Source organism: Haliaeetus leucocephalus, unplaced genomic scaffold (genome assembly GCF_000737465.1).
Source record: "Haliaeetus leucocephalus isolate CR32 unplaced genomic scaffold, Haliaeetus_leucocephalus-4.0 Scaffold228, whole genome shotgun sequence".
Classification (NCBI taxonomy): Eukaryota; Metazoa; Chordata; class Aves; order Accipitriformes; family Accipitridae; genus Haliaeetus; species Haliaeetus leucocephalus.
Window position 1 is genome coordinate 17,185,745 of NW_010972664.1, and position 27,906 is coordinate 17,213,650.

A 27,906-nucleotide genomic window follows, 5' to 3' on the forward strand; every position below is an offset into this window, starting at 1 on the left:
GTAGGGATCGCTGGGTTGGTTCCAAGTACAAAGTAGAAGACAGGAAAGTCTAGTGGATCTTGAAAAGCTTATAGTATGTTTCCACCTCATTTGGAGTGACTGTGCTGGGAAGCAATTCATACAAAGTTTCTATGTGAAAGGAAGTTGTATGTGTTCAGAATGGCTATATGTATATATAAAAAAGGTAACTGTGCATATGCCATAGACTTGTGTATCATAAACGTGTATGTCAGAAGCAATTTTATTTGGGGGATACAACTGCCAGTGCAGCTTGAAGGAATCCTCCAAAATTACTGTTGCAAGCATGTGGGCTGGCAATTTATTTATTAGCTCCAGAGGGAAATAATTGTATCTTCAGCAGACAGCTGATGAGTCTTGGTACTTTTTTTTGTGAGCCTAATTGCCTTTCTCCTGTAATCGCTGACCTTCATCCCACCCTGTCTGTCCCCAAGCTTTCCAAGTGGGGTACACTCAATATTTTTAAACATTTTGAAATGGGCAGTCATACTCTGTCATCCTGCAGACAATGAATTTCCACTGACGATCCCTGCATGAAAGGGAGACAAGAGAGAGATATTAGTGAGCCAGAACTGCAGAAGATAAGACTATACGAGTAAGAATAACGTTACACCAGGTATCGTGGCAACAAAAACTTCTGTCTGCCATTAGCTCACTGTCTTCTGAGTGCTTTGTGTTTTTATGGGCTGGAATGATATTAAATATGTCTGATAGTTATAATTCCTTCATACTTCCTTACAAGGTAAAAAAATCAGCTCTCTGAATAATTAGGTCTCTGAGTATCCTTCAGAAGATGATGCCTCTTGATGGTGATCAATCCTAAACCGACTTTAAATCAGTGACTGAGATGAAAAGGATGGTTCTGTCAAAAGTTATTGTCATGTATTGCTCAGGAATGTGTACAAAGTAAAATAAGTGGGTGATTTTCAAGCCATTTCTAAGTGGGGAGTTATCCACACAGCAAAATTCACTCTTGTTTTTTTCTTTCCACTACTAGGTCTTCTAGCTAGTGTCCTTTATTAAAGATGTGAAGGAATCAATAGTGAGAGAAATTAAATTCACTTCTCATCCTTGATTTCCACAAGTCACGTGTGAGGCAGAGCAATGTTTATGAGTGTGAGGAGAGTTTATGCTCTTCCTGGTTTGTGAGTAATTGGATGTCTGTATTCTCTCTGAGGAGAGTGATAGGATACCTGCTAACAATTGTTAGTAAGAAGTGTGACTGGAGCAGCAGGATTCAACAGTGGAAGCCAGTGATTTAGTGTCCAATAGCTGCAACAGGCTGCAGATTTCCGCCTTAGCTTATTGTGTGTTAAATTTTCCCCTGACAAAAAAGCATGAGTTCAGAGGATCAAATACTGTCCTGCTGTGGAGCAAATGTTCAGTTTAGGCTGCTTCGTACTGGCTAACAGGAGTTTAGATCTAGAGTACAGTCCTTGCAGATGGCAGCTGTCATTTAAATTGGTAATGGGTAGTACTCCAAGAGGTTTCTGACAGTTTGGATTCTGCTAATAGTTATCTCCTAAACCTGAGGCACAGGACAGGTAATGCTGCTGGAGTGGTTCAATAGGAGCTTGCTTTACAAGACCGCTGCACAGTCCTGGTTTTCTGGTGGCCAGCTCCAAACAGGGAGGAAACTGGTGCAGAACTTGCTGTTTCTCAGGGATGTGCTGAGAACACCTGAGCCCAGATTTTGCTATTAACTGCTCTTATATGGTTTCATTGACTGGGTGACTCTATCTTGGAATAAGATTAATTTAACTCTTAAGGTCTGTGTAGGTATAAAGCATCTCATTTCAGCTTTCATTAACTGAGTTTTTTTATTGGAAATTTACTATGCTACTTCACCAGTTTGTGCTGAGTGTCATTTGGAACTGGGTCTGTCTCATACTCATCAGCAAGTCTGCATTTACTTATGTAGTGTTTATTTTTGGTTTTCTTTAGGCCTTTCCTAAATGGTTTTTAACTGTAATTTCCTCATAAAACTGTTGCCAAAGGTTAATGAAATGCAAGATTCATTTTTAGGTTTATTTTAGGAAGTCCTCATTTGGACTATGTGCATGCTTTTCAAAGACAGTTATTACTCTTTTGGTCCCTAAGCTACCCAGAGAGACAAAGAAAAAGATGACTTGTATGTGGATTAACAGGATTATATGGGTCAAAATTAACGTCTGCCCAACTAGCACCTGTTGTCAGAGAGACTTTTAGCTCAAAAGCTGAGGTCAAGCCATTTTTCTAAAATGGGATATTGTAAAGTTAAAAGTCAAGTTCTTTAAAATAAATGTATTTTAGTTACCTGAATTAATAACATGCTTTAAAATATTAGAATGGAATTATTTCTGAAGCTGTAATTTAAACTTGAACTTGCAGACACTTTAGCATATGTACACATGGTTGATGGCCGATTAGTGTGCATTTAGTGTCTTAATTTATCTTTTTTTGCATTACTTGCATTTGAAGTTAAGCATATACGTGCAGCTGTTTAGGAGGTGGGCAATTACTTTGTACCACTGGTGCAGTGTGTTTCATTCAATAGTTATCAGCCTGTTTCAGTTGGTAGATCCCTTACAAGTTTTTCAGTGGGAGTGCAGATCCCAGCAGGAATTGCCCTATGTGGAATACTCTAGTATATATATTATTGCCTTTGCAGATCCTTAACACCAGTTTATAAGTCCCCCCCAAATTGCTAACTTCATGCATTTCCTTGGCTTGGGGAGTCAATATTGAATTGTCACTTTTACTCTCCAGCTGTCATGTTCTGTCAGATTTGAATTTTTGATGCTATAGGGAACATATCTTTTATCTCCAAATATTGCCGAATAATCTGTTTCCAATTCAGTTAAAAAATTCTATGAATTCCTATTTATATTGAGTTTGACAAAATCCTCTTTCTTTGGTCATATGAAACTTATTAGGGACCTAAAATACCCTATAATTTAGCTCAGCTGAGTTCAGTAGGTATCCAGCTTGTCCAGACATTTCAAATGTACTTATTGCTGGGGTATCTGGCTGTTGATCTATCTTTCAGTGATGATATCTGAGCAGTTAAGAAATTACTGGCTATTCAGATCACCCAAATATATGGAGCAGAGGACAGTTGTGTAAAAGAAATGAGCTTATAATAGTCTGCATGTGCTATTTTTATACTTCGCAGCGAAGGGCAAGCTGTGGCACCTACCAAGCACATCTGGTAATCCCCACCTCCCTGTCCAAGCTACTTGCTGCAGGTTGGGCTGTGAGTTCCCCAGTGGTGCTCTCTGGACTCCAGAGACCAACCCAGCCAGACCACAGCCCTGTAACAAGGCTCCATAAGGGAGCCATGCCATCATCACTTAGCATGTTTCAGAGCTCAGGCTGAAGCTACTTTGAAGCTTCTATTTTTTTTTTTTTTTTTTAAATTTTGGAAGCTATTTTGCCAAGGGTTTACAATGTGCATGTCTAGGTGGGCAGTTTCAGTTGTTTACAACCAGCTTCACATACCCCATGCTCTTCTCTGAAACTGGACTGTATCAGTCTGTCTAACAAAAGATACTGCCTTTCTCTGCAAATGTTCCCTTACTTAAGTCCACAGGTCATCCTGTCTGCGTCAGCGTTACCACCACACTCCCAAGTGTGCTTCCAGAGATACTTCAAGCCTCTGCTAATTCTTTCCAGCTGCTTTTGTCTTGCTTTATAGAAAATTGTTTTCTCTTTTTGACCCATTTAAAATGGGACTGAAAAATGTAAATATTAACCACTTCTAAAATCTGTTTTCCACACATGAGCACTTAAAACCTCTGATGATGAACAGCAACTCCTTCATTCATTCCTGATACACAGGCATGGAAACTCACAGAGAGTGATTACAGAAGAGGAGGTGGGGATACCACCTTTCTAAACTTTCTATAGCTCTTGCTGGAGGCATCACGTGCTCTCTCAAGTATCTGTGTATCAGCAGTGACCTCAGTGATGCAATGTCTTAAGGAGTAGGAAGGGAGGATATAATTTCTGCAAGTTTATTCAGAAAGTCTAAAAGTACCTAACTGTTTGAAGTGATTAGGAAAGCTTAAACTAAAATACCTTCAGAGGCTTTTTTTGTGCCTCTCATTAGCTCGAGAACATTGCCTGTCATGGGCTAAATAGTATGGACACAAGTTTAATGTGCTTGAAAATGAAAAGTAGTCTCAAAATCTACAGCATGTTTACACAGACAAGCTGCATGTGTGCATGCTTCTGGCAGGCCGAGACTTGGAATAGCTTTTTCTGCTCCTATTCTGCGTTAGCCAGCTGCAAAGAACGATTTAGAATGGCAAACTTTGCCGGCTGTTGTGAGTATACCACTCCGGGAGAGTTATGGTGTGAATCTGAATTATGAACTGGTGTAGCAGGAATTTTTTTCACTTCATACACCAGGCAACACAAGTTGGTTTTAGTCATTCTGGAAGCTGGAGGCCAGAAAGTTCATTGGCACAGAAAAGTTTCCTAGATTGCAATTTACAAAATGTTTTCTCTATAGTTTTCGCCGGCTGCTGTTGCAGGTTCATCTCTGCCGTCACAGTAGTGGTAGGGCAAATGTGTTGTTGTTGGCTTCTTCTCTTTCCAGGTACTGTGGTCCCATAACCTGTGAGGACCTGTGCTCCTGATGTACATCCCCGTGATGCTGCTTCTGCTCCTGGCCAGTCGCCCCACTGCCACTCTGTTCTGAAGGCTGTGTTAAGCCTTCATCAGTCACAGACCGAAATCTGCTCAGAGGCATTGGTTACCTCAACTGCTCTGTTTTCCAGGCTCACCTCTGTGATTCCTGACTTTACCCTGGTCCACATCTGATAGAGGCTTGAATCCAGCTGCAGGGGAGCACACTGTCTGCATTATCTCCCCTACTCTCTGCCACAGCCATGAGGAACAAGGATTAAGAATAGCACTGGGGAATATTTAAGAGAAAAAAAACCTACAACAGAGATTCCCTTGCAACGTTGTAAATTCTTTGTCTAAAGGGATAAATAGATACCTTTGAGTCAATTAGCGTGGAAGTTACTCTTCCACTTATAGGAAAAATTTGCAGGCATGGCTTCCATTTGGTAATAAACAGGCTAATGAATTTTAGCCAGAAAATTAAGGTTATGGACCTGCAGCAGTCTGACAATGTCTTATAATTTCTGGAAAAGCCTCCTTATTTTAGGCAATCTTTTGGCTGAGGGATCCCTAGTGTACTCAGGCAAACTAAGAGCATCACAGTGGCAAAAGCACCTTGGCTCCTTTGAGTGTTGTTAGAGACAGCTTGAAATGTTGGTGCGTTTAAATTCCCACTTCTCTCTTCTCTCCCCTCTTCTCCTGTAGCCAGTCTGGGCAGCGGTGGGCCAGTGCAGTGCACCTTGCCTTGCTGTCTGTGCTGTGTTTGATAACAAATGCTTTAATATACTGGACTGAGGTGTCTGATAAAAAACATCAGCAAAGAAATAGCTCACAGTTAATGTATTAGAGGTCAGCTTGAGAGGAAAGAATCAAGATCTCTCTCCCACAATCAGGTTTCAGTGACTGCTCACAGTCTCCTTAAACCTGCTCTGTTAGGATCTCTGTAGTCCCAGGCAGACAGCACTGTGGGGTTTATGTTAAGTCCAAATTGTAAAACTTTGCAGTTCTGCATAGTAAGGAGGGAGAGATGCTTCTTTTTAACTGAGCAGAGCAATTATGAATCCATTTGCATGACTACAACTTCACTAGCCATAGGGCCTCACTCAAGAGGATTACCAAATGTCACGTAATGACCAGGACTCATCAAGAAAAAGTAGTTAACTCATTTTCTGGAAAGGGATCGGTGTGCACTGCATTGCCTTAATTCCCAGTGTGGCCTCAGATCTGTTAGAATTGTGTTGCAATGGATTGGGCAGTTTACAGCATTCACATTGCAACTTGTATGGTCTTATCTTTGCATGCAGGCAGATTCCTTGCTTCTCTGCAAAGAAAAGTGGGCAAAAATAAGTTCTTCATCCCCTGAAAAATCAGGGTGTTCAGGCTGAGTTTTTACTGAGTTAAATGAAAGATGCTCGAACTAGAGGTAGGCAAGAAACAATACTGAAGATCTGTTACACTTTACAGAGTGCAGATTTAGCCAAGCCTACCATCACTATGTTTTTCACTACTAAGATGGACATAGCAAATGATCCCCTTGTGCATGAAGATGCCCTGTTCCTGATACACCACCCTGGACAATTAGCCACGTGCACTGTGAACTTTGGTCCTCAGAAGTACTAGTCTGATGCTGAGTACCACAGCAGGCGATGTGTAGCCACGCACTGTTTAGAAAAGGAAGACTTTTTTTTTTTTTAATTTCTAATGAAACAGATGAAAAGCAAACCTGTTCACAGCGGAGAAAGTTGTGGTTGCCCCACGGATGTAATAGTCATAAGTGTACATCATCATGTCCATATCTTCTCCATAGTGTCCTGGATATTCTGTTGTTAACCTTTATGTTAAGGAAAAAGAAGATAATATTATTTACCATCTTATAGAAAAGTCCAGTTGACTGAATGCAACTCAAATAGTAGTTTTTTCCTGCTTCTTTAAAAGTTCTTGTTTCTTAACAGCACCACAAGGTGCAGTCTCACCTATGAGACTGCCTTTCTCTTCTACACAACTAATCCATGTAGCTATTTGAATAAATTTCAGTAAGTTTAGAACTGTTAAGAGCAAGTTGGAGTATTATATGTATCTACATCTGCAACTCTGGGATAAAAGCAGCCTGAACAAGAATGTAAAGCTTGTCTACTACTTAAGTCTTTATTGCAGGGATTTGCTCTGGCCTCTTGTGAGTCTGTTTAGTTTGCTGCTGTAGAGTGCTGTAAATGTTGCCAAGTCAAATAACTAGAAGCATTTATCCATTTATGAAGTATATTAAATGAATGTAGCAATTAATCCATTCCTCTTTGTTGTTGCCACTTTCTGACTAGTATATAATGTAAAAATATGGGCCTGGACAATATTTGTGCAGTGTATTTTATCTAAAAAGCTCGAAGTGCTTCTGCACTTATTAATCAAATTACCTTTACTGCTTCCCTGGGAAATAGGCAAGTAATACTGTACTTGGTTTTACAGATAATAAACAGATGCAGGAAGGGGCTGGGACCTTCACCAGTACTTTATGTCAACATTATGTTAGAGGTCAGGAATGGAAATCTGGCACTCAGTCTTTCCTTGTATTACACCATTTTATGTGAGAGCTGCCAGTGGAGTTGTGTCAGCTTCACTCTGAAGCAGCACAAGGAAGAATCAGGTTCCCTGTAAGGGAGATGCTGTCCCCATGGAAATGAAAGGCTCAACTCCTATTGAGACTAACAGGGTTAAGATGTCTTTATCCAAATCCTGACAACCATTTTTCTGACTTAATTCAGCCCAGCAGCAGTACTTGAATGATCCTTGAAGGTGATCCTAGCACATCCCAGTCAAGCACTCATGTGCATGTTTACATTTTGTTAAATTGGTGGGGGTTGAGCACAAGCTTAAATATTTTACTCACTAGGAATAAAATTATTCAGATGGTTTTAAGTTTTTAAAATGAGATGCTTTGGGGGTATTTGGACCCCAAACAAGTAACTGTTGGAGTACTCAGAAACTGAAGGTTTACCTGAAAACTGAGGGACTCTGGAATATTAGGCTGCTTTCTCTTAGAGCCACTTGCTGTAACAAAAAAATCCTCTGAAATTGCTATCACTTTCTGTATATTTTAAATGTATTTTTGATCACTTTATTTACCCTATTCTTATGCTGTTTACATCTTCTTTGTAAAGCAGATGTGACTTAATTCCAGGTCATTTTCAGCTTTTGAAAATGAAAGAAAAACATAATTCAGTTGGAACATCATTCTTAACAAATCATTATTGCTTGACAAATGAAAAAGGGAACTAAGTGTGAAACTCAAGCATGACCTTATAAGATCCCTAAGTCTCAACAGTCAACTTCTTTGAACATCTCTCATTCTCATGCCTCCTGTCCTTTGGCCATGGCAATCACCAAACAGATTATGAGTTGTAGTACAAGAACACCCATCCCCAAGGGTGTTTGGGAAACAGAAGATCAGGCCTGGTCACAGCATCTGTTGTCACAGCTCTGACGAAGAACCCATGGATTTGCAGAGCCCTCGCAGTGATAAGAAATGAACAGCAGTATTTCACAGGTCATGCAGACAGATGCTGCGGACTAGGAGAAATAGAATAAATCACATACACCGGCAATTGTTAGGATGGAAAATAGAGTCATCAGTATGCTCTGCAAGTGGGAAAATTAGAGCTACAGTTTTCAGTCCAGCACCCATGAAAAGTCCAAAATGAGACCACTATGGACTTTAAGGGAACTGGCTCTGAGCCAGACAAAGAAAATAAATGTAAATATTACAAAAAGCTGTTTTTCATGGCTTCTTACCAGTTAGCTGGTGGTTTTTCTTAAACTAAAGATCATCACCTGAATGTGTTTCTGTCAAACCATGGCAAACCTAAGTTATTTGTTATTTTGATTGAAGGCTGATGTTATCATTTTTGCTTTCAGGACATCTCTCCTTGTGCTCCCAAATATATATTTATCTGTCAGTGTCAGACAGTTTACAGTTTTGATTTGAATACTTTTTTGCTTAGACAACCCATGACTTGAATCTGTAATACACCTTTATGGCCCCATACAAGAACCTTAACCTGAGCATAAGCTGGTCCCTCGGTATAGCCAACTTGCTGAAAGCCCCCCAGTTCACAAAAAGCTACTTTCAAGGCCCTGCACTCCATGCCCAGAGCTGTAGTGAGAGCTAGAGTATACTTCACAAAGCCTGACCTCTCCTACCTGGTCTGTATTTTATCCATTTTCTTTACACAGAAATCAAGCCCTTGAGGAGAACTTTTTTGCATGCATGAGTCTCCTATCAGTGAAGCCATGGATCTGAATCTGGAAACTTAGGAGTATTTCTGGATCCATAGCCAGAGGCCAAAAGAAACTGGGGCTACATCTATGCTAGTAAATTAAACACCACCAGAGAATGTTTCTGGGCACTATAACTTGATTGCCTTGACATGTAAATTATTAGAACAATCCCTGGGACAGTTTTAGTCCAGACCAACTAGCACAGTCTCAGCAGATAGCTCAGACGCAGTTCGCAAGTTAGCACATGGTAGGTACCATTCCCAACAGGGAGAAGGTAGACACTCTGTTTTGGAGGGTAAGAAAGTTTAATGGTGTGGCTGCTCCCTCTGCCAGAGGAGAGTCCCCATATTTAGTTTACTAATTTGGAGCCTGAGTGTCTGTCAGCATGTCTTCGAAGATTCCTGGGTCATAGCAGGTTTTTAAAATGTGGCGTGAAGACCAGCTATGCACCAGGATTTCATTTTGCATTCCCCCATCAGCTCCAGGTTTTGGGGCTTTTTTGGGCTATTATGATGAGAAAACACTAAGATGTGTGTTTATATATGTTCCACCAAATGTGTTTCATAACATCTGTTTGGCATTCAGCAAGGAAAATGTTCTGTAATCTTGACCAGCACTATGTGCTAGGCAGATGAGACTGTGCAAGAGACAAGGTTAAAAAGCTGCTTTCAGCTCTACTCAGAGACAAAACTGAGAGTCATTTCTTCAAACTTGTTTCATGAGCCTTTCAGTTGGAAAGTAAATCTGATGTCAAGCTCCTGAATTACTGTGAAGAGTCTTACAGACCTTTTGCAGAAGCAGGCTGTGTTATTCTGAAGTGAATAGATGCAGTAGGGAGCCTTCATTTAGCTTCCCTCTCTTTTCTTTCTGCCTGATGTCATCTCCCCCTCCCTCTCTGCTAACTTCTCCACATTGCCATTCAGCCTTTTAGGGCTCCTCTGCTAAGAAATGTTCGAAAAGCAAATATATGCAATTACCAAAAGTAAATGATTTGGGGACTTGAGCTGCTCTGAATTTTGTCTTGTTACATAGACAGATGCCTACTGACTCCTTTTGTTCTGGAGAGAAAAATTATAAATAGTGCTGTGACAGAAGTGTTCAAGTTCACTTGGGTCTGTGTGGTCTGTCTGTCTAATTCAGTTCTCTTTGATGTTTGCTGTACTTATTTATGAAACTGTTCCCTTAAGCCCATGCATCTCAAGGTCGTAAGGATTGCACTGTATCCTTTAGAAGGAAATGCAATTGGTTGTCTATATAGCAGGGCTCCATGGTGTGACCCAGCCCTTCTCTATTATCCCCATTTTTGGAATCCTGGGGGTGAGTCGCACAAAATGTGTCTGCACTGAGTGATGCTCTAGTGTTTAATGCTTAGGGACATTCAGTACGTGGTTTTCTCGTCATGGAAGGGAGAAAGGTAATTTAACTCTGCCATTAAGGGTCTTCTCAAAGTGGTATGCCTGGCACAGGACAGTGGTTCCCTCAGCATTTGTTGTAGCTTGGTGTGTAACTTTATTATCAAGTGCTTAATTGAAAATATTAAGTGTTTTACTCTCTAATGCATATCAACTGTGAACCACCTACCAGGGTCCTACAGACAGGTTATTTATTTACAAACGTGGTAGCATTTGTAAGCCACGTGGCATTGTATGGTTTATACCCGAGAGGAGTGATGAAACAAGTGAGAGACACTTTTTGCCCTAGTTTGTGAGGGTTTGCCTGCCCACAGGAGTCTGGACTCCCAAGGAGTCCAAGCCCAAGGGCAAGACCCATTTGGGAAGAGGCATCCACAGTAACCTGCATGAGGGCCCTGTAAGCACTTCTGGCATTGACCTCTTTGATAAGAAAACTGGGCTAGGGGAGCAGTGAGAAGCTTGGGAATTGCCAAGTGCTGACACAAAGTTGCTGCTGCCATTTGAGGCGCTCTAAAGCCTCTAAGGACAGCGCTGTGGTGCCTGAGAGGGTATGTGAGGGAAGGCCCTTGAAGAGAGGCTTGCAAAGCAGCTGTGAGAAGACCTGTGTTATACTGATCGTGGGACGAGGCATTGAGTAATTTGGTGCCAAACGAACCCCAAGGAGGCAGAGCAGGTTGCATGTACTGGTATTGTTTACTAAACCCAGATATGCACATAGGTGTTAAGTTTGGGGAAGGACTCACAGGGGAGAAAACAGTAATGTGAGACCTTTAGCAAGTGGTAGTCTTTTCAATCCATATGATCTATTTGCAAGAATTAATACAGAAAACAGAGGAATTCTGGTCTGGCTTTGCAAATCCACTTCAGGTTGGTATCAGGTGTATGATGTTTGGGCACAAGAGACTTGGAGCACTAGTGGCATTGTCAAGAGAGGAGAAAGCAGGTAATTTTATGTTAAAGACTGGAAAAGAAAAGCTTGTGAGAAAGGATATAAGTGGTTTGGCATGTGTGGGGAAGAGCAGGAAAGCCTAACAGAAAAAGGTATTTTCATAAGGGGCTTTTTAGCTGGTATAGGGTTGATGTAAGATGGTTTATCTTCTGACTGGTTTGCATTGCCCCACCCATCCCCATGTTTTTCTAATGTATTTTACTATAATCCTATAAACCTTGCTCAGGGTAGGAAACATATTGAAAAAAGGCATTAAATCTTTAACAGGATTACTGTTGTTATTATTTTAGTCTGAAACTAGTAATGTTGTTTATTTTCCACAGTGAAGAATCACTATGATAGAGATTAATAGAAAACACAGAGTTACTCATTTAGCACTGTGAAGAATGTTTTGTACTAATCTACGGTGATCCCTAGCACTCTTAATGATTGACTTCAGAAATAGTTATCCTAAGTCTATTTTGTACCAATAAGAAGATTGAGTCACACCCATGGCCTTACTAGTATTGTACAGTCTGCCCCTTAGAGAAGTAAATGGGAACTGTGGATATGCCTTGCTTTCAGATATCAAGCAGACAAAAGAAATGAGTCTTTTAAATTATCAAAGACGGTCAGTGGTAGAGCTCATGGTTTCCTGCTCCAACTGTTGAATATGCTTATTCCCTGCTAGTAAGTACGTTGTTTCGGAGTACCTTACACTTTTCACTTCTTGTGCAACTACAGTGTTAACGAGATGAATGGCTCCTCTTTAACCTTCATTTTCCTCTTTGCTGCTGAACTCTTCCTCTAGCAATGCCACAGCCAAAAGAAGGAGCTGTTCCATTTCAGGAGGAAAACATAAGCTTTGACATTAACTTTCTGACCTTTGAGGACAAGGAGTGTCCCCTGAATGGCCTTACTGATTCAGATGTTATTTATAAGTGCTTCAAGAATATGGCTCTCCTAAAGGAAAATTTTTGTTCAAGAGCCATGAGCCTGCATGTTACATTCAGTGAACATGGGAATTATATGACTCTCTAATCAATTTCAGTTCTTCCTCCAGCTGGAAGACAGCGGTCATCCCCTTTTAAAAAGCATACTATGCTGAAAAGCCAAAGAAGGTCTTAGTAAACTGTCTACAGAAATTCCTGCCAATGATCCCAGCATAGATCCCAGATTGCTGGGCTGTCAGGGAACTAGAGGTGCCATGGAGCTGCTCTAGAGATGAACAGTTTTCTCATGTGGCCATGTCACGTGTGTTTTGGGATTGAGTTCAAGCTCCAGGCTCTGAGGTCATAGATTCACCTAGATACATCACCGCCTTTCTGTTTCCACTATGTTGTAGTGAAAACCACAAACTCTCAGAGGGCTGAGGAGCCACAAGGCCGACAGTGTGGGACCACAGTTCTTCTTGGAGGCCTACATGAGCTAGTGCAATACAGATACAAGCAGCAGCAGATTGCTCAGGGCACCTTATGCCTGTTCCTCAAGAAAGTCATGTCTGAAATAACATTAGCCAGCTTTCCAATGTTAAGCAAATGTGTTTCTCCTAAGATGTCTCTGGAAGATGGTCCTGGAGATTGAACTGTAAGGTTGTATTTGCTAGATATAAAAAAAAAACTCAGTTAAATACCTTTTTTTATTAAAAAAAAAAAAAAAAGAGGGAAGGGGAATTGGGTTCCCAGAAGCACATGTTTCCCCCACATCTATTCTGAGTTCACCTCCTGGATTTGTATCTCTGCTGTTAGTAATCTCTGAGAAACCTGCATAGGATCTCATAAGTTTCAATATGGCTTTGGTGGCAGGTTGAGTCAGAAAACAAATAAGTTCTTTAAGACCCATAACTCTTGGAAAATGTAATTGTTGCCTGGACAATGTCACTGTGACAGAGAGCAGCCACAGCTCCAGACAGACCTTCTGGCACTTGGACTGCTTGTTGTTTGGAGAGGGGAAACAGTCATAAACAGTCTGTGCAGACTTGGGGCTGCTCTGTGACATGTGTTTGCTTTTGAGAGTAAGGAGTCAAGCTTTCAATTTCCTGGCAAAGAGAAAAATCTGGGCTCTAATGGGACCGCTTAATAACATTGTCTCTGCATCTGTGATGGATTTGCTTCCTTTATGGTTCAAATCAGCACACAGTGGTAGCATTCCCTAGCCAGGTAAAATAATGGGAGCTTTTCTGCCTCCTGTGAGCAATGTTAATTATTTTCAGTATGGTAGAAATGTGCAGAATCCATGACAAGACTTGGCATAGTGAAGAAGAAAACAAGGTACTTGTAAAAAAAAATAAAAATAGGAAGTGCAAAACTATGAGACTGGAAAAAAATTAGTATATTTATTTTCAATATGGGCTTACTGTACAGGTAAACTGGGAACTAATGGTGAGAAGATGAGCTGTGAAACAGAACTGCTAGGCTCTAAGAGTAAGGGTATAGATCCTACCAAGCAAAGTCCTTAAGCACGCGTTTGGCTTTAACCATGTTCTTAAGTTAAGCGAAGTGTTTAAGTGTGGGTTTCAGTCAGCATGATGGTGTCATAAATTAGTATTCCAGTAAGTATTAGCAGGACTCGAAAAAAATCGGAATGTTCCAGCTGTAAAAACTGGGTCAAATTCTAACAAACCATTTGCATGGCTTGTATATATGGGGAAAATCTGTCTTTATTCATTGTAGGGAAGACCAGCTCACTTCAGGAGGAATGTAGTCCTGAAGAAGAAGAGCCAAGAGAATCTATGCATAAGGATCAGCTGTCTTACTGCTTTTATATTTGCCAGAGAGCCCTGTATGGAGACAACTGGAAGAGGAAGGGATCAAATACCCAAGGTGAGATCTAATTTAAAACAGTTTTGTTACTTCTTAGTATTGTCAGTTTTCTTAAAAATGTCTTTCTCCCCATATTTGGTTTCACAATGAAGGATTCATTGCGCATTAGAATTGAAGCGTGCTGAGAAATTCTGCTATGTATTGTCTTTAAATATGGATTTTCCTATGTGTCACGCATGATCCATGAGGCACCACAGTCATTGCATGTTTTCCTGGTATTACTTTTCCACATAGTCATATACTAATAAATGCCTTTGCATGAAATTAGGCTGCTTCAACCAAGAAACAGGAGTCAGCAGCATGTTAATAGCCATTTCTCCACAGATAGTTTATTGACAGCTAGTTTCTGGAACAGAATAAATACCATTATAGGTTGGGGCAGAAACTGTAATAAATGATGATACTGTATACACACACACATTTCTATTGTGTCTTACATGCATATACGTTCTGAGGTTCCACCCATGGTAGCCCAGAACTGCTTTGCAGATTGTTTGGAAAACACATTCTCTCTGTCAAATGCATCTTAAACAGAGTGCAAGATACAGACCAGAAGTGTGATGTGTGAACAAGGTTTTGTGACAATAACTTGGAAATGCCAATGGGAGTGAAGTTGTGAGTGAGAACTCCTGGGCTTAGGGAATGGGAAGTTTAGTTGCTGTACACTGAAATTTAACAATTCAGACAAGTCACATCTGTAGCAGTAAAAGTGGGTCCAAAGCATGGGGTTTCACACTACCACATTGCAGTTCACATTGCTTGTATGTTCGCATAACAACTAGCACTCTCCCAGACACTGTCTAGACAGGGTAAAGGGAATAAAACAGAAGAGAGACCATTCCCAGCAGACAATAAGCGGGAGACCACTGTTTTGGAGAGGAGAGTTTAGCTGCATGGTGTGGGGTCTCCAGCAGAGGAGTCCTCTTGTTTGGGATCACAGGATAACTCTGGCAGAAAGGGACCTCAACAGGTCTCTGGTACAGCCCCCTGCTCAAAGCAGGGTCAAGCACGAGGTCAGACCAGGCTGCTCAGGGCTTTATTCAGTCAAGTCTTGAAAACCTCCAAGGATGGAGCCTGCACAGCCTCACTGGGCAACCTGCTCTACTATCTCACTGTCCTCATAGAGGAAAATGTTTTCTTTATATCCCTCTGAACAGCAGCCCTGCGCTCAAGCATATCAGCTGTTCCCCCCGGTTTGGTGTCATATGCAAACTTGGCAAGAGTGTGCTCTGTTGCCTCCTCAGGGTCATTGATAAATACGTTAAGCAGGACAGGTCCCACGGTAGACCATTAGGTACAGTCCTCTGCTCATAATGGGCACCCAGGCAGGGTATCACCCTTTAACCACTCCCCTCTGAGCCTGTTAAACCACCAGGTTTTTACCTATCTATTTGTCTGTCCGTCCAGAACATAGCATCCTAATTTGGATAACTGTATGTAGAAAGAGCTTGTATCTTCCTTAATAACTCCAAAGACAGAATGAGACCTTGAAAGAAATTGGAAGAAATATATTGTAAGGAGGCACTTCAAGAGAGTAAGGTCAAACAAGGCTCTCAAGTAGAAGAAACTGTATGAGAGATTCTCTAGGCCAAGACTGGATATGGCAGTGTCAAGATAGGCCAGTAGCTTGAACAGAACAAACTGGGTTCCAGAGGGAGTGACTAAGCCTGGTAATACAGGGTACGAAGTGGTTTTATAATGAACACATACTCACAAACTATGCACCAGAAGCTTTTCGTAAGCTAGGTGACAGGTCTTCCCAGAGGTTTTACAGCTCTCCCCTCCCAGAAGAATGTGAGCACACGGGATTTCTACGCTGACTAGAGGGAGAAATGCTTCACCTGCCTTTGAAATGCTGCCTTTTCTGCATGGAAAGACAGTAGCAGCTGAACTGCATAAGGCATTCTTTTCCAAGCATAAAAATGGAGTGTTGTCACTGTTGGAAATAGAAGGGCAATATAGGAGTCCATGTGCAGCTGGGATGGAAACTGCAAGACATCAGTAACCCCAAACATTTACATTAGGAATTGCATTACTCTGAATGCCAATTTGCAAGGCAGAGACAAAGCTGTTCCCAGTTGTCAAGACGACGTCTGAGGGAAGCGGAACTGTCAACAACAACAAAAGAGGTCAGAGAAGATTTCTGTTGTCTCTCTGAAAACGCATGCAGTATTAGAGGAGTAAGAGAGATTGGAAGAACTGCTTAAAAGTTAGAGTGAGTTTCCCTCAGAGGGAAGAGCCTGGGCAGGTATGTAAATAAACCCCCATGTAGAGAACATCCGTGGGCAGTGTAGGCTGAAAAGCGGGCAGAAGAACGTTCAAAGACTTTGTTACAGAGTTCCTGTCATTTAAAACTTTAATAATAATAATAATAATAATAAACCCCCATTTCTTTTCCTCCTGGCTGCAAGGAGGCTGAATGATGCAAAGCAAGGCACTGCTGTTGTGTTTGGCCAGTAGCCAGCCAGACAAGTAAGGCCAACGGGCATGTAAACAGTTTGTATTCATCTCAGTGGGAAGTTTACTTCAAAGCTGAGTACTGGAAACAAAGATTCAAGCACAGATTTTTTTTCCCCCTATTTTCTTCTTTTTTTTTTTTTTTATGTGCAGGTAGGTTATTCTTTGTATCAGTCAGAATAGCTGGATTATTAGCCCTGGAGCGTAAAATCATGACTTCTGTTACACAGAATGGACAGGAACCATATGAGCTTTCTCTATACAGTCTGCTACCGTGCTGCTGTCTCAGTTTAGAGAAACCACACCTGGGGGCACAGGGAAGCTCAGGATGTGTAGCTTATTTTTCTGTAGCCTTTGTGAGGGTGCCAGCACCAGCTGTGATACTGTGTTGAGGTGAGGCCACCTTTTTTTTTTTTTTAGGTTTGGCCTATGATCAGTAGCTCATTTTGACTTTGGTCTTCAAACAGCCTGGAGAGAGGGAGCAAGTTGTATGCACTACAAATATCCCAGGTTGTCAGCCAGAGGATATTTTTTCTGAGGTAACTGGCAGTAAGTTCACTCCTGTAAGTCATTGTGGCACAATTGTGTAGTGCAGAGATGCTCCTACTCCTGTGCTGGATTTGTAGTGGGAGCTATATCACCACCTTTGAAATGCTGTTCCACTTTGGAGACTTCTGTCATGGTTTCCAGCTTAGCTAGGCTGCTGCTGGTACCCAGACCTGTTCAGTTAGGGCTAGCTACTGTGTTGTGCTGTTCAGCCTAACTGTGCCCTCATTCTCTTCCCTTAGCCATGGATCCTCAAGAATACTGTTACCAGACTGGAAATAACTTGCTTAGCCCCATAAAACACAGTTAACTTTTTCCCAAAGTTTTTGGTGGGCAAAGTGGCCAAAGACATTTGTGGGGACTGCTGGGAAAAAGAGGCTAACAGGTTTGGTTTCTGCTTGAACTCACCAGCATGAATACGGGCATCTCCGGCTATAGCGGCAGCAGTAAAATTGCCATTCACGGTCAAGCACAGATGGGAAGTACTGACTCTGGAAACCAGCCACCAGCCCATTGTTTGAGCAGGTTTGATACCTAAGAAAGAGGAGAAAGAAGAGAACACATAAAGAAAACAAGATATTAGATTCCTTGGTAGGTTCAAACATTCCTGAAAATAGCAATTAAAATTTTGATTCAGGGTGGAAGCTCAGGGTTTGGCTTTATATCGAGAAGCACTGTATGCACTTGCTGTGTATTGAGTAACCATTTTGTATAAGAAAGCAGCAGTAGTTAACTAATAACGTCTTAATATTTATGTTGCATTTAAAACTGTTTAAACTGTTTTTAAGTATTTAATCATTCCAGTATGCTAATCAGGCAAGAAGATTGTTCTGGTGTTGACATTCTCAACTGTTTACAAATCATGAGACTGACTTCAAAATAGTCCATTAATACTTTTATCTTTGACTGTTGGTATTTGAGCATTTGGGGTTCACTGGAGTAATTTCATCAACTGCTTCTCTAAAAAAAAAGAAGCCTTAGAAACTCTTTTATAAAAGAAGTTCAGCAATTTCTTTTATTTTATTTCTTACTCAATTACCTGTCTCCAGGAGAAGGCACTCTTAATTCAAAACATTATAGGCTTGTGATGAAAACAATCACACGAGGAAAACTGACACTCAGATGTTAGGAAATTATCAGACTCACATAAATTTTGTGACTGGATTTTCAAAAGAAAAATCGGCTGCTTCATGCTTTCTGTGTACTCAGGAATTCTGTCATGCATGTAAATCACTGCCTTCAAGTAGAATAGACATGGTCTTTAAGCATGCAGATATATGCTTCTCTTTCTGCACACCCTACAAGCATCTGGACACTGATACCCAAAGTAATTCAAGTGATAATCAGTTTGAATAGCTTCCTTCTTGGAGACTAAAGACAAGGAGAGCATGAAAACAGACAGCTCATTAACTCAGCTATTGAACGCCCATTCTCTCAAGCGCCCTCCTAGCCTCATTGTTTCCCTGTTGGAGAAAATCACAGGAATTCAGTTTCTTCCTTTTCCTTTCCTTTTCTTTCTTTTTCATTCATCAAGGAAAACTGGCAGCCTAGAGCTTTTCCTTGTGATACCATGAAATCAAATACATAGATATATCCCAAAGACGCTTTCAGAGGTAACTTTGTGATTAACAAACACCAAAAATTTCCCCTAGTTTCATTCAATGACCTCATAGTTTATTTTAATGAGCCTGGAGTTCCCAGGAGGGAAAACACATCATCTAGCAGAGTTTGGTGTTTGGAAAGTCATTCACTTGGTGCATACAGGTGTTAGTGCTCCCAAAGTGTGAGGCTCAAGTGTTTGTATGCAAAAGCTGAAAAACTGATCAATTTTGACCAGTGCAGGGATGAATTCCTCTGCCTAACTTTCAGCTTCTACCTTTGAACCAGGGGTCTCTTCCATATGTCCCTTCCACTGTGTTCTGTTGTTCAGACAAGAGTATTTACATTTGTTTGTATCCCTGCATCTCCCACGTTGCTGGGGCCACACATACTTGCTGTGCTTTGTGAGACTCTTTCGAGGACCTTCAGAGTTAAGCAATGTTGGGGACTCTGGGTTGCTATGGTATCACACCAAGTAAGGCAGTTTGGCTCTCACTCAGAGGATTTCAGCAGGACTTTGATAGGAAGTTGCTCTGTTTTTTGGCAGATAGGCCATGGGAACATATGGCTAAGACTCTGTGCAAACATATTGGATAGCTGCAGATGATTGGTGTTATCCTGATGAAAAAAAAGGTTGATATACAGAAATATAGGGAATGGTTGTACCTGTTGCAAGATGAGTATTAATCTGTGTAAAGTAGAACCAAACTTGTATCTCTTCATCATCTTCTGCCTCTCCCCCTTCCCATTGCCTTTCCACTGCTCAAGTCCTTGTGTCCCTGGGAGATTTTCTAGCTCTTTTGCATAGGTGCAATAATGGGAACATTTCATTCCTCCTTCTCCTTTGCACTTCCTCTCAGAGGGTCAGCATTGACCTGCAGTTTCCCATCCTCGCAGATCAGCATCTAATATTCCTGCCCGTACTTGTCTTTGTGGCAGGTTCTTCCTTCTTTTCTCTCCCCACCTGCTGACAGTCAGTCTGGGAAGTCCTGCCCTCTTTCCTGCTCTCTTTGCCCTCCAACAGTTTTTATTTTCTTGACACCTCTACTAATACAGTCCAATTTTGATGGAAAGGTTCATTTTGAGAGAGACTTCACTGATGGACTCTTCTCTCTATAGTGGATTGGAAAAATCTAGCTAACATAACACTCCTATGTTTACATGTGTACATATTTGGGCACCAAACTTCAGGAAGGTTTGGTTATTTTTGATCCTGATTCTACCTTCTCATGAAAAAATTGTTTTAAAAATATAATATTTGGAGTTGCCTTAAAAATTAGTTTCTTAGAGAGTATAACTGGACATAAGCCATGTCTTATAATTGCCATTTTATTTTAAAAACATTCAAAGTAAAATTTGAAATATACTTTTAAGCTCATGTTCAATTCTCCCTCTCTACTTCTGTCTCATACACACAAAGTCCTGCAATCTGTTAATCAAGCTCAATATTGGGTTCAGCGAAAGGTAGTAGTGACGTTGAAGTACTTTTCTTTAGCTTTGAGATAACACAGGATTTTTTTCCCTGATCTAATTTTTAAGTCAAATCCAGATATTCCTCCAAAAGTTAAGAGATGCTCTCAGAAATTGGAGTGCTTATTTGTGACCTCATATATAATCTTTTTTGCTCTTGTCTTTTCCCAGTTGGCCTCTTTCCTACGAGCCGAAAGTGATTCAAGGGAAACAAACAACCTGTCCCTACACACTTTTTTAGTCAGATGGTCTATGCACTAATCTGAAAACAACACTTAATATGTAAGGTTTTCTTCCTTCTCTGTTGAATTCACTACTCCTGTCACAGCAAATCCTGCAAACCAGTATGGTGAATAAAAACTAGCAATTCAGGGCCTTTGATTTATGGCCAAGTGAAAAAAAAACCCTAGGCCCACTCTGTGGCACTTTTGCTTTAGAAGATAATTCAGTATTCAGAGTTAATGTTACTGGGTTCTCCTCACTCATGAAATCCTGACATTGCTAAGAAGAGAGGAAGATATCTCTTAGAAGGTGAATGCAGAGGAGCGTGAGAAACTGGCTGGGACTGTGTGGGATTAAACTTGGCAATGGTAGGTTGTTTTGTTTTTCTAGTTGGCTCAAGTTGCGATGCATGAAGAGTTGCCTTTTGGATCTGGTACTGGGAGAAGAGGAGGTGAGCTGGCTGGTAGGTGAGGGAGTGGGAAGACTGGTGGTGGTGAGGGTCAGGTGCTGTTGAATGGGAAGTTGCTCTTCCTTTCCCTCGTTTATGTCTGTTGGAAACGACTGCAGTGTTCTGTAGAAAGTAAGTAAACTATGCAGCCTTATTTTGGGAGGAGTTCCGTCTAGTAACAGCGCTATGGGAGCTGCGGCTTTTCCTGGCCTGCTGCAATTGCTGTAAAAAGCCTCTGCTTCCCCAAATCTTCTTCTGAACTGGTTAAGGAGTGTTGTGCATCTGAGTTCTGTCATGCCAAGCAACCAAAGTGTGCATCCATGTTATTGGTTTAGTTCAGGTCAGGACTGCTTTCCTTGTTCACCAATGAACTTTTATCTGTGAGACCAAACTAGAGCTGGTTTGAAACAAACCCACTCAAAATGCACGTGTGGATTTTGGGTCCATGCATGAACTGTTTCACCCTGCAGATCCACTTAAATTGTGCCACATTATTTGCAAACATTGATATAGCCTCAGCGACCGAGTGTATACCTCATTGACTCAACAGTTGCCTGCCAGACTGAAGACAAATATTGCTTGCAACAGTATAATTGCTTTGAGCAATGGCACCAGTTGTGGTGACACTTCGTAGTTATGCCTATATCTTATTTTTGCTATATGCCTACATCTTATTTTTTGCTCTTTGCTAGACAAAGCCCCAGAGTGTTGTGCCCCACCTAATGCTGGTGCTGCATTGTAAACCTCTCTCCAAGGCTCCCTGTCCCCCTCAGATACAGCAGGAATTAGCCTGAGCAGTATGTTGTCCTGAGGATGACAACCCAAAGAGGAAGCCTGTTCACTACAAATCCGGTCAGGGAAGTCCAAGTCAAGATGCAGTAAGTGGTGCAGTTAGAGCCTGCATTGAGCCCCTGCTGCACTGATCGTGTCGCACTCCCTGAAGCTCTCTGGAAACATGCAGAGTCTGACACACAGCTCAGTAGTCACTGTGTCATGCTTCATTAAGGGCAATTTGTTCCTTACAACAGGGTAACCTGAGAGTGTCATTCTAGGTACTTAAAAAAAAAAATCCCACTGTTTTGCTGTAGAGCAGATGGCTCCTGTAAAACTTGCATCACTAATTACTTTAAAGCTATCTCTCTAGAGCCTCTCACAGCAGAATGAATCTATATGTTATGGAGATATTATCAGACAGGGCAAACTGACCCAATAGAAATAATACTGCGTGCTTTCATCTGCAGTCCTCCCTGGCGTGCATATGGAGAGAGGTGGCCTAACCTCACGCAGCCGGTAAGACCATGGTTAGAGTGTGGGAGGCATTTTGAACGAGACATTAGATAGACTGTTTTCCCGGAGTGTTGTTTCACCAAAATCTGTTACTTTCAGTATCCAAAAGTTAATTTCCTTTTGGTACAGCTGTGGACGGGAGGCTCTGTCCTGCTCTCAGTTGTTTTTGTGGAGTGTCCTTCCTCTGTGCAATTTGGTTGGTTGCATGATGAAAGCTAATTTAATGGTCAGTCTGTTACAGATGAGTGGGGAGACATTAATGGCTCAGGGCAGGCTCAGGACACTTGAAACACTGGCACTCAGACAAAGGGAATGACTTTTCTGTGTTTGGTTAGGCCATGCCAGTCTCCAATGGCCACTTCTACTAGGAGTCTTCACTATCTGTTGTGGGGTGGCGAGATGTGTTGTTGTGACTTCCACGTGCCAAAGGCAACCTTACTATAATGTTCAGCTATCTTTTTTCTTTCATATAGGGGTCAGTGATGACTTTCTTTCCCCTCCCCGCCCAAAGGGAAAGCAAGGGCCTATTCACCCTGTTGATTTCTTCTTGACAGTCGCTGATGAAGCCTCCCTATCTGCAGAAACACCCCTCTTCTCCTCAGATGCTCCCTCTGGACTCAGTCCATTGCAGCTGTGCTAAAAGCTTGCAGCATTGTCCCTTTAACATAAACCTAGGGCTTTGAAGAAAATTAACTTGTTTGCACAGATAGCACAAATGGGAACATTTTGAAAGGGCAGCTTGATTATTGGGTTTGGGTAATACAGTCTCAGATTTGAGACTTGGGATTGGTCAGAGATTGAGAACAAAAACAGTTCCTCGCAGATGTACCAGGGTGTGCTGCCAGAGTCTGAACAGGAGGCTCCTGCAGACACTTCCTTTGCTCATGAGTCTGTCTTTGCACCTAGTTTGTGGGAAATAGGGTTGTGTGCCTACTTGAAGGATCTGTGCCTGTGTGTGTGTGTGTTCGTGGACTTAAAGAGAAGGCGAAGGAGAGTGAGAATGGGAGTGGGGAGGGAGAATCTAGATATCTGTTTTTTCCAAGTCCCACCCAAACACTTCCTCAGAAGTCTAAACAAGGAAAAGAGGCAATAAACATGCATTAAATACCACTTCGCTGGAAATGTTTCTGCTTTGTGCCTTATGGGAAACTGAGAGTATATTGGGGATATGGCATGGCTCCATCTGTATTATGTGGTATAAACCAAACTTTTTCTCCTGGAAGGAAGAGTTGCTTGTCTTTCACTTGCAAGCTTTTGTTCATTTATTTGTGTGATCCCTGTCCTTTGGTAGGCTCCTTTCAGGCAAGAAAAATAGTTTTTCTTAAGTACCTTGTTCAAAGACTGGTCTGTAGAGACAACTCTGTAGTATTCAGTGAAGCAGTAAAGAACAGTCTCACCTGCAATCACCTCACCTTTTCTTAGGTGGCGAAATATTTACCCAAGGTCAAACTTCCTCCAGTACAAATGGAACTAAGAACATAAGCTTTATTCTTTCTGAAAAGGCAGGATCCCTTGAGATGTCACAGCATACAAATAATTAGAAGGACTGCGTAGAATCAGGGGATGTCCTGGAGACTTTTCCCTGCTCCAGACAGGAGTATTTCCAAATTATCCAGGAACAGATTCTGCTCCTAGTATTGAATAGCATCTTGGTTAGCAGATAGCCTCTGCAGGAGTAAGGTGTTGGGACAGATTCATCAAGCCTTTGTACACATACTTAACTTTAAATGTATTCACAGATTAATGAAGCTGAGAAGGCATCACTGGTCATCTGATCCAATCTATTGCCAAAATTTTCCCTATGAGTCCTGTAACATGTTCACAGGTTTCTCATGTCCATTCAGCAAAACACAAAAGAACATGCTGTCTTCAGAAGTGTAGGCACATACATGCTTAACTTCAGGGATGCATTTATTAAATTAAGCACCTATAGTTAGATGTATTCTGAAATGCCAGTAGGTAATTCTAGGCAACTGTCAGAGGTGATTGGTATTCATGAGTCTGCTTCTGGAGAGAGATGGGGTGCCCCAGAGAACAGTTTTTAGACTACCTGTTTCTCTCCATTGACCCTGGAAGGGGGCAGAGGTCATAAACTAGGCATTGCGATTAGATGCCTGATGTGGATCTGTGTCATTGCCCTCTTCCTGTTGAATAATTTTTTCGTATCTGCAAGATGCAAAGTCTTACAAGTTTAATCCTGGAAGTGCATATAATACCTAGTCTTAGTGTAGGAAGCAAACTTACCTAAACCAGCTCTGCCAAGGGTTCCGTCCTTGCCCTCTAACCCCCAACTTTCTTATCCTTATACTCCCCACATCCATTTCTGCCATTTCCCCCCATGCTAATGGCCAAAGGAAATAATAAGTTGAAGACTCTTTCTTCTCTCTGCTTTATATTCCCACTTCATTTTCGCTCTCAAGCTTTTCTTGGTTTGTTGTCTTTTCTAATTAAACCTCTCTTGGGTTTGTCTCTGTTGTGCAGCTGCACAACAGTCAGGAATGGTGATTTGTCAAACGCCATAAACATCATTTCTCAGAGGTCATTTTTTGGTGTTTCTGCCAGACCAGAGTTTCTGGGACATGGCTGAGAAACTGGAGGGAATTCAGAGGAGAGCTGTATGTATGATCAGTGCTTGCTTAGGAGTGTTGGAATGTAAAACTTCCAAAGGAGAACTTAGAATGGAGATGTGTTCAGCCTGAAAGAAAAAGCATGGGTGAAGGTGCGTGGGTGAGGGAAAGGCATAGCTGCTACCTATTAATAAGTTAAAGAGATTTTACAAAGGATGCAGTGTGCTTGTTCTCATTACTCAGTGAAGCTAGGGCAAGGAATAAAAAGCCTGAATTACAGCAGAGGAAATGTAGCTTAAATTCTGGGAAAAAGTTGGCAGCTTTGTAGTTATTGGTGGTACAAGCCATTGAATCTCCCTGGATGTGCAAGGTGAGACAAAATACCCTATGAGGCAGAGGTGAAGAAGGAATGTTACAGTCCAACCTACATCAATGGGGAATGGACTAGGTGTCCATGGAATGGGTGCTGTGTCAGCTGACATGAGGGTGATGTATTGCTCACCAACAGACTGGTTGTCAGGAGATCAGCAGGGAAACAGAGGTGGCCAAACAGGAACTAATGGTACAGATTGTGACTCACATTTGTGGCCCCATTTGATTACTGAGTGAATCTCTTTAGAATTGGGGATGGCTCCAAATAGCACTGAGCTGGGCATGGAAGAGAGAGAGAAAAGAGAGGCAGCTATGAGAAGTATAACTGCCAAGAGAGGTGGTGTGGGATTGTCAAAGGCCCTACAGGCTATATCCGTCTGTCACATTAATTTGAGGTTTGCGTTTGCACTCAGACATTCCAGGCTGGCTGCCTGCTGGCCCACACTTTCACTCCAGTCTGGGATGAGCCTGCTAGGTTCTTGGGCAGCAGTGTCGGGGCACAGCGAGGGATGTGCTGGCCTACAGCAAGCCTCTCTCCATGAAGCACTGTAGTTGCAACCAGCTCAGCCCTGGGTGCAGAAAACTGCAGAACACAACCAGGCACAGCTAGCTAAGATTTATGAAAGTAGCCCAAGTAATTAGGAGCATGAGTTCACCTTTGCAAAGGGGTATGTGTTCCCTAATCACTCTGGTGTATTCTCCCCTCCCTCAAAAATAGAAGAAAGAGAGAAGGTGATCTATGCAGAGAAGACAGATAGATGTAAGGGTGTTGGACTAGAACGGTGAGCTAGGGAAGAACTAACTAAAATAACTCTAAAAGCTAGGAATGAGAGTGAAACAGAGTTAAACACATTAAAGAAGGGTTGGAAAAGAAATACATTTGGAGAAAAGGTAGGGTTGGCAATAGGGAAAAATGTAGGCAAGAAAGAGGACAAAGTGGAAGGACTTTTTTAAGACGTGAAGGAAACGAGATTCAGATAATACACTGTGGATGTAGTCATGCTGAGCATACGGAGCATGGTGATGAATGTGGCCCCATGGTTAGATAGCAGAAGAAAACATTCTGTATAGACTTACACAGTATCCTGTTTGTGAGAAGTGAACTTGAGCAATTGCTGCTAGGGATTTTTAGAAAGAGAATAATAATTTTATTTTGAACAGTAGAAAGTCCTAATTCCAAATTACTATGCAATAAGTAGAAATTGCATCAATGTAAGAAAAATGAAGAAGTCACCCAGGATTATCACAGTGTCTTCTTTCTGCCTGTTTTGCAGCCCTCCTGCTTTCTTTTCAGTTCTAATTCCAAAAATTAAGTATAGGGTCAATCTTTTTTCCTTAGCAATTGCATCAGCCATAGGAATGTATCACGTGGTAAATGAAAGAGTATGAATAATTCAGAACAAGATTTTGAATCATTTAAAAAGCAGAAGCTTCACATTTCATTGCTAACCTGTTCCCATATAACATGAAATCTACAAAAATCACTTTGCAACTTCTGGAACAAAACCATTTCAAGTATTTGAAAATATTCTTGCATTCATTTCATTCTGTCCAAAGAATATTTCAAACTCAGAGTTTTCCAGAACTGCATTTCAGATTTCATGAAAAATTCGGAAGATAAATACTGAGTACATGCTGCCTAAACATGAAACACTATACCTATTTCCAGAAATTATTGTGGCCATAAAATGTGATGACCTTTGCCTCTAAGGTTGATGGAAAATGTAACGTTTAGTTAACCAAAACTGACTGTACCAGGGAATTAACATGATCTTCTGCTATCATTATCATGCATATATATGCCACCATCATCACTTGTTAGTGTGGGTTTTTGGCTCCTGTAATACTAGCATGACTAGAAAACAGCCTTTGACTGTGCCTAAGCCAAAAAGCTTAGCAACAAAAACACAAAGAGAAAAGCCAGTGCAATACAGAGAAGGATTTTTTTTTTCTAGTGATAAGAGCAGGAGGATAGAGTGAGGAGTTTTACAATTTGTTCCCCAGTTTAGTCACTGATTCAATGTGTGGCCTTTCAAGAGGGAATTTATCCTCTCCTCACTGAAGGTTCATGCCTCATTTTCCTCATCTGTGAAAGAATAGCAAGACCAAACCACTTTGCAGCTGAGTTTGTGAGTGACCAGATGACACAGCATTTCTAAAGCACACTGAGATCCTCCAGCAAGAAATTGCTACAGAGAAAGCAAATGTGATGCTGATCGCCTCACACACATGCATCGCGATTAATGAGTCTCAGACAGTCATTCATTCAGGGCAGTGAAGCTGCTGGTTATGATGGCACTAATATGCATTTGCATTGCTCTAGCTGCAGTATTGGCACCTGCATTTCACAGAGGGTATCAGGGCTGCGCCCTCCGGGGATGGTTGGGGGTATCCTACCATTCAGTTCCCGCCCTGTTGATCTCTTCCCACCAGCACTCTGTCGGCTCACCGAGGCTCTGGGCCGCCGGCATGCAGGCATAGTTCCACAGTCTGTCGGAGCCTTCCTTCTTGTTGAAAACACTCCTGATGGCCACAATCACCTGCCCATGCGGGCACTGGAAGTTGAAACCCTGCCGGTACACGTTGACCCATTCATCATTATCTCCATAGTTATAGGGACCGTAGTAATAGTCGCCGTACTGGCCCCATGCCACAGGCACCAGAGGCAGGAACACACAGAGAAGGACGAGGTCCATCCTGAGGATGTTCCTGGCTTAGAAATGCCCTGCTGGTTTGTTGGGCTGGCCCTTTTATATCGCCTCTAACATTTGGCTTCCAGATGTTATGCTTCCAGATCCAAGTGCAATGTGTCATTGCTTAGCAAACCTTCTCTGAGTTACAGACACGTCCAATTACTTTTAAGGTGGAATTCTGCAAG

At 41.7% G+C, this 27,906-nt stretch overlaps 1 protein-coding gene across 1 annotated transcript; it reads right to left on the reverse strand.

Moving 5' to 3' along the window:
- Positions 1-480: 480 nt before the first annotated feature.
- Positions 481-27,724, reverse strand: DPT (dermatopontin). The gene is made up of 4 exons (XM_010567383.1): positions 27,426-27,724; positions 17,472-17,597; positions 6,353-6,460; positions 481-547 (listed from the first exon to the last, which is right to left on the reverse strand). Exons 1-4 carry the CDS (start codon positions 27,722-27,724, stop codon positions 481-483), a joined length of 600 nt encoding a protein of 199 aa, XP_010565685.1.
- Between the last annotated feature and the right edge of the window lie 182 nt (positions 27,725-27,906).

What these genes read in the sequence shown, in the direction of transcription:
- DPT (XM_010567383.1), bottom strand. Translation starts at nt 27,724, where the DNA reads ATGGACCTCGTCCTTCTCTGTGTGTTCCTGCCTCTGGTGCCTGTGGCA. An exon ending in AGATGCCCGTATTCATGCTG is followed by an intron (nt 6,461 to 17,471) that starts GTGAGTTCAAGC and finishes CTTAACATAAAG; the next exon opens with GTTAACAACAGAATATCCAG. An exon ending in ACTTTCTCCGCTGTGAACAG is followed by an intron (nt 548 to 6,352) that starts GTTTGCTTTTCA and finishes CCTTTCATGCAG; the next exon opens with GGATCGTCAGTGGAAATTCA.